We start from the raw sequence: 7,052 nt of genomic DNA, 5'->3' as shown, positions 1-7,052 counted from the left end.
TCCTGGAACTCACTCTGTAGACCAGGCTGGCCTTGAACTCAGAAATCTGCCTGCCTCTGCCTCCCAAGTGCTGGGATTAAAGGTGTGTGCCACCACGCCCAGCTGCCTTCAACTCTTAAAGAGGTGAATTTCCTGATGAGAAGATATATACATACCAAGGCCAGAGAGATGGCTCAGGTGGAAGAGCACACACTGCCTTTGCAGAGGACCTGAGTTTGGCTCCTGACACCCACATCAGGCTGCTAAAAAACAAGCTGTGACTCCGGCTCTAGGGGACCCACTGCCCTCTTCTGGCTTCTAAGGGCAACTGCACTCAGGTGGACACAGATACTAAGAAAAGACAAAAGGTTTCCATCTTTGAGCTTGTTTTATTGATATTCGTTAGTGAATGAAATCTTGTGGCTGATCCTGATGCATTACAACACGCTTTTTGGTAGTGTTGCTTAATGTTGATCACCGGTTTGCTAACATACTATCATGACCTCTAAAGTGCCAGTTCTTACACTGGTGCTCCCAGTGTGGATGGGAGGCCCCTCCGAACACGTGATGTGGTCCACACAGACGGAGATTGTCACCCTCCTTTGCTCTTCCACCTACCGCTTTAAAATACATTCAAATAAAATGTACGTGACTTGGAGTGACTGCACGTATTTGCGGCAGCCAGGAGAGCAGGGAACGTGAATGAACCAGCACTGTCTGGAGAATGAATAGTTTGAAATCGTGGGACTGACGCTGACTGCCTAGGGACCTTCTCAAAGCATTCTTGGTGGGCATAAGGTGACCCTCGCTCCATTCAAGGACACATCTTTTGCTGAGGGTGGGAGAGTTGTTCATGTGACAATTTCTTAGACACAGGATGCTATCCTGCCGATGTCTGGGGCAGGTGACCACGTGACACACAGATGTACGGCCATCCTCAGATAAAAGTAAATAAATAATAAACCTGGGCTGGGACCTCTCTCTCTCTCTCTCTCTCTCTCTCTCTCTCTCTCTCTCTCACACACACACACACACACACACACACACACACAGGCTTGAGTTGGAAGCAGAGACGGCATCTGATTAAAATACAGCACACATGGATAATAAATAAAAACTCATAACTGCACAGGTGACAGCAACAGGCCCAGGCCACTCTCACTTGTTCACACTTCTTCCATTCAAAAGCACCTCTGATCTTTTCCTATGGACAGAAATGGGATGAGGGGACGATGGGATGAGGGGACGATGGGATGAGGGGACAATGGGATGAGGGGACAATGGACTTGGGGGATGAGGAGGAAACTTAATTCTAGTTTTGAAACAAAAGGACTAAAAACTGCAGCCACCGAGGGCTAAGGAGCTCTACAATGTGGCCTGAGCTCCCTTCCGAGTGGAAAGGGGCCAGCAGCCACCACGCTTGACACACCTTGGCTCGGGATGGCCTGAGGTGTGCTGTGACTTCGGCCCTTCCCCTCCGTGTGTAGGTTTAACAGTCCTGTTCCCTGTTCCCTTTCCCTGTGATCCTATTGTGACAGTGAGAACTGGTCATACATCACCCTGTCTGTGACATTGGGTCCCAGAAATAAGCTCTGTCATTAGCGAGTTAGCGTGTGTGCCATCTGCACTTTGGTGTCAGAACCAAGAGAACCTGCCAGTACTGAGACTTCCCTGCAAATAAAACTTTTAGAAATGGGAAGGGAAAAAAAAATCAATCACACAGAACACGGAGGGGCCGCCTGATGGCGCGCGCATCAGAGTGTAAATACATTCTTTTCGCGTCAGGCTCTAACCCTGACAGCTTGTGACAAAATGCAAGGTAACTTCAAGTCAGAGATGTGAAAAGAAGTCTAGAGAACAGACAGTCCATCGGGGCAGGATAGTGCAGACCTTGATGAAGCTGGGCCACCTACAACTGAAAGAACAGCTCTCCGATGGCCAGCAGCCCTGTCGGCCGTCACAGGTGAGCGAGGAGACCTGTGCCGCGTGGCGGCTCCCTGTGCAACCTGACAGTCTGATGCAGAATTCACCAGATTCCTATCCATGGGATAAGAACAGCCTTGGGAATTTCAGTGCTTCTTAAGAGTAAGGAAGAAAGGACACCACCTCCCCCCAAATGAGTTCAGGTGCCATCCTCACAAGATTGTGACCTTGTAGGGTTATTACTTCCTGTGGACTGGATGAGAGAGCAGATGCAAGGTCCCCAAGTCCTGTATACACACCATATGGAGTTCCACTCTTCCTCCCCCCCCCCCCCTTGAGAGGCACACGGTTGATCTGTCTAGCTCAGGAGGAGTGGACCTCAGAGGAGACAGGGGTGTGAGTGCTCTGTCGGGGACAGGAGGCAGGGAGCAGACAGGGCAGCTACCCCCGGCCTCACCGCAAGCTAGTCTGTTTGGGGAGCTTAGCACCCATCAAGATGCCCGAGGTGAGGATCACAGGGGCTCTCATCTGCACGCTGGACCCGACCATGGTGGGGAAGCTGCGATTCCGCCGGATGCCGCTGGGGCACCCCAGAGGCAGGCCCTCGGGGACCAGGCCTCCAGGGACAAGAGCCTGTGCCGGCCCTGTTGGTCCACAGAGGAGAGGTCCCTGATCCTCAGTCAAGGTGGGGATATGGGCTCGTCCTGAGTTCACCACTCTGGCCACCCCAAACCTCCTGACTTTGTCCACAAGGTTGAGGTTGGAGACAGACACGTCTGTCTGGCTCTCGCTGCTCCGCATGGGCCTCTTTTCCCTCACCTCCCTCAGGATGGAGCTGGCGGGCTTGGAGGCCAGAAAGTTGTTGTAGGGAGGGCTCGTGCACTTGAACTCGAAGGAGGGCGGGGAGGCCGAGGGCGTCTGCATGGGGGAGTTTGGTGGGGTGGACGGGATCACAGCCATCCTAGGGGTGTAGGAGTGGAGGAGGGAGCCCCTGCCGGCTCTGTCCCAACTCTGGGGGTCGTACACGGCCGCTGAGATGCCTCGCTCCTTCAGCAACCATACCAGCCCCAGGGACGTGCTCATGGTCGTCGTGGACTCGCGGACATTTGTGAAGGACTCAGCCAGGCTCAGTCTCCGGGGGGTACATGGCGTGGCCACTGGTGTGGATTTCAAGTGGCTGGTGCTGCTACAAGCCGGAGCTGGGGCAGAGTTAAGGCTGAAAGAAAGGGAGGGCAGGTTATTCATGAGGAAGAACCATCAGTGGCCCAGTCTCCTGCAGGGTGTGCAGAAGAAGCCTGGGGTAGGAGAGGACTCTCCCTGCAGTGCCCTGTGGTGCCTCTGTTCCTCCTTGTTTGGGGGTTAGGGGGGGGTCCCTTACTGTGCTTCAAGTTAACAGGAAGCTGTTCATGGTCCCTTGCTTACCCCAGAGCTATCTGTCTCCTCTGTACATGGAGACGCAGACTCTACGGTCAGTGGGCATACTCAGGGCCGTACTTGGCTAGTCAGTGGACAATCCTGGACTTGAACCCACATGCGAAGCAGCCCCACCGCTGTCGGGACAGGACAGGAAGCAGACCCTTCAGCAACCAAATTACCCCAAAGAGTTCTTTTTCCAAACCTTGATCTTTCAAACCAGGGTCATGAGTTTGAGAGCTTATTATATAGGAACAGCAAAAAAACGCAGCCAAGGCACAGGACTCAGCCTCGGCCCCTTGCTGTTCCGGCCCCCACTTCCCACTGTGCAAACGCCTGGGGATGCAGTGGACTGGGATGCAGTGGACTGGCCAGGGCAGGGAAGAAAGTCACATCTAATGCGATCAATCTGTTTAGGATTTGTAACGTTCGAAGCCCAACAGAGTGTGTGACGAAGCCACATTTGTTCGTCCACCATGGCCTGGTGACTGGGGAGACCTGGGAGATCCCAGCATCTGTGATCCAGCTGGGAAAGCCACCAGAATGCAGGTGACAGGGAGAAGTCGCACTGTGCTCACAAAGCTGGCTTTCGGGGAGGTCTGCCCTGCTTCTGAGAGGTGCAGAGGGACAAAAGAGAACCTACTGCCTCTGCCTCACGGGATGGACGTCAGTGGCTGCTGGCTCTAGGCTTCAGCTGGAGTGGTCACCTTCCCTGGCAACAGGCCAGCTGAGCAGTCCCCAGGACTCAGCCATACAACTCTCTCCCCAGGCTGCGCAGGGGAGACCCAGGCACCTTGGGCAGGCACCCGCTAGAAACAGGAAGGGAACCAGGACCATCTGGAGAAGGCCCTTGAAATGATGAAAGACAGGGCCCCTCCCTCCCTAGAGAGAGATAGAGGTGTCATGTGACCCTACATTTAGGTAGTCTCCCCGCCTCATGTCGGTGGGCATGGGGTGGGAGCCACAGAACACGCAGCTCATCACACACAAGCTTGAGAGGAGATTCTGCAGAGTTGGGAGTACCTGGAGAGAGCGCAGCAGATCTGGGGATAAGAAGGGGAGACTTGCAAAAGGCACAGAAAAGGTTTTTGTAAATGCTGAGTTTGCTAGAAGGTGGGAATGTTCTAGACAAGAAGGGAGATGGGTGTGGCCATCCCTACAAAGGTTTTCAGAACTTTCCCCCCCTCCTGCTGCATTTCTTCCCACCTCAGGCAAGACAGTCCCCTACCACCTTACCCCTCCTAGCTCCCCTTACACCTCACTTCCAAGGTCTTTCTGCCTCGCCGCCCCCACCCCCCATGTAGCTATTTCTGGGGTAAGACATACTTGGGGGCAGTCTGAGGCCTGTGGCTTCAGCCTAAAGCATACATTTAGTCATTCGGCTTCACAAGGGTCATCAATGTTCTGTGGCTTTTTAAAACAACCTCTTATAAACAAAGTCACAGGCCGGGAGACCAGCATCTCGGGGGGGGGGGGGGGACAGGCATGGGCAGCAAGGGACAGAAACAAAGCAGAAATCCAGGGACCCCAGTGGGTGAAACCTTTCGTTATGCCTTCATTAGTGTTGACATTCAGCTGGTCTGGGGGTTTAGCTGGGTTAGAATAATGGCCAAGGCCATGTTAACCAGGCACAACCACAGAGACACATGGAAGCCTCCGTCCCCGGGTTAGTGGCAGCCACAGTTGCACACACAGCTCCTTGGGCATGGCCCTGCAGGAGCAGGCTCCGTTGGCCGTGTGCTCACCCCCTGCCTTGCCCGTGGGCACAGACTCTCTGCCCTATTATCTCCTCTCAGCTCAACGGGGCATATTGCTGCTTCGTCGTCATCCTCACAAGACCTGTGGAGAATTATTCATAATTTAAGGTGCTCCCAGAGGTGGCTGCCCTGGTTGAGCTGGCCCTCCTCACCTCCCTCCCTGACACCATCCATTAGCTCTAGGATCTAATTTGACTGTGTCACAAAGAAAGTGTGAGTGGGGTGGTGGTGGATGTCACTCATCTGTCTTCTAAGAGACCATTCTCCCTTTTCCTTGGAAGGCAAGGAGGGAAGCCAGATGGCTAGCATCAAGTCAAATAGACCAACATCACTCCAGATGGTACACGGAACAGAGACAAGTCACACTAGGCATGTGGCTTCGCCATACTGAGTTTGACACTGGCCACTGGAGTTTGGCTGTGATGTGTGGTTCCGGGAGTCTGCTCCAGGGGGATGAAAAGCTTCTACAGAGCTCAGTAAGTCTACCGTGAAAGAACTCCATTCTCCAAGCTCAGTGAGAACAACACCGACTCAGCCCCAGGGCCTGCGGAGATGCTGTCTTCAGCCATCTTAAGGAGAGCCCAATGAATCGACATCATAGCTGCAGAGGGGGCAGCGAAGACAGGTTTCCCAGCCCCCACCTACCCTAGATCTGAACAAACAAGGCCTAGGTTGAGAAAGAAGACGGGACCCAGAACAGGTGTCCACTAAGATGCTTAAACCTGTTGCGTTTGGCTGTGTGCATCTGTGTATGCATATGAGTGCACACATGCGTGTGGAGCCAGAGGTCAACCTTAGGCATTGCTCCTCATCCACTTTGTGTTTGAGACAGGATAGTCTCTCTCACCAAGCGGGCTGGCTGGCCGGCCAGTTAACTCTAAGGAGTCGCATGTCTCACCAGGCGTAGCTTTTTTTTATTTTTTATTTTTTTATTTTAATGAGTGATGGAGTTCAAACTCAGGTCTCTATGTCTATAATTGGTTGCTTCCCCCCTCCCCCCTTGGCAAGAGTCTCACTGTGTAGCCCTGGTTGTCCTGGAACTCATTACGTAGACCAGGCTAGCCTACAGAGATGAAAGGCGTGCAACACCACACCCGGCTTGGAATCGGCCTCTGAATGAACCTCTTGACTTTCATCGTGAGGCCTAGTGAGAAAGGCGGGTTCTGGACTTGCCCCGCTCCCACCCACTCTGGGGCCACAGTCCTTACCTTGGCGTGACCCGCGTGAGCTCGTCTGAAGGGTGCAGGATGCGGCAGGTGGTAAAGGTGAAAGTTGAGTTGGTCTGTGACATGCACTTCCCAGGGTGGTGCGCTGGATCGGGAGAGGAAGGAGAACAAACATTCCTCGAACCCATTATAAACCACAACGGAGACGAATATCCAGCAGGGCCCTCCACAGGTGTGAGCGGCGATGGGCTACCTTGTCAACTGGATCTGGGCGTGGAAGCCGAGACACCAATGTTCTGGACTGAAGCTGGCCTCTCTAAAATAGCCATGTTTTTGAGCACTGGTCTGCAGAGCGTCGAGTCCCAGCTTCCGGCCCAATCCAGACAGGGCTCCCCATCAGACTTCTGGGACCAGTAGTGGATCCAGTTCCGGGGGGACCAGGAAGTGCCAAGGAGGTTTAAATTTAGTTTTTCACCACAGAGCTCAGATCTGCCTTCTTCCAGCATGCTTGCTGTGTATTTCTTTACAATGACAAGCTGGCGCCAATGCTCTGCCCAGAGGAAGGGGGAGTGGGCAGGGAGAGGTACTCAGCTCCTGAAAGCAGGCAAGGTTCACAAGGCTCCCTTTTCTGTTCACACAAAAGGGGCTCGGGGAAGCTGGCTCCACTACTGTCCAGACACCTGTGACGATCGTGGTAGGACATGAGGTGGGTCCTCGGCTGCCTCAACAACAACAGGTAGGAGTTTCCAGGCCCAGTCTGGTCTGGGTACGCCCTCATCACTGTCCCGCACTCTGGCAGCTTTCTTTAGCACAG

General features: G+C 53.7%; 1 protein-coding gene across 7 annotated transcripts in view; it reads right to left on the bottom strand.

Moving 5' to 3' along the window:
• Nucleotides 1-354: 354 nt before the first annotated feature.
• Nucleotides 355-7,052, bottom strand: part of Trak1 (trafficking kinesin protein 1) — a 165,659-nt gene continuing 158,961 nt past the window's right edge. For all 7 annotated transcript variants that reach the window (XM_029543445.1, XM_021206357.2, XM_029543447.1 and 4 more), the window contains 2 exons: nucleotides 6,281-6,383; nucleotides 355-3,118 (listed from right to left, as the gene is read on the bottom strand). In XM_029543445.1, coding sequence (XP_029399305.1) covers nucleotides 2,356-3,118; nucleotides 6,281-6,383 — 866 coding nt within the window. In that variant the 3' untranslated portion in view covers nucleotides 355-2,355. The remainder of the gene's footprint in view (nucleotides 3,119-6,280; nucleotides 6,384-7,052) is intronic.

This window comes from Mus pahari, chromosome 10, assembly GCF_900095145.1.
Source record: "Mus pahari chromosome 10, PAHARI_EIJ_v1.1, whole genome shotgun sequence".
In the NCBI taxonomy this organism is placed as follows: Eukaryota; Metazoa; Chordata; class Mammalia; order Rodentia; family Muridae; genus Mus; species Mus pahari.
This window is presented reverse-complemented; position numbering and strand designations above follow the sequence as displayed.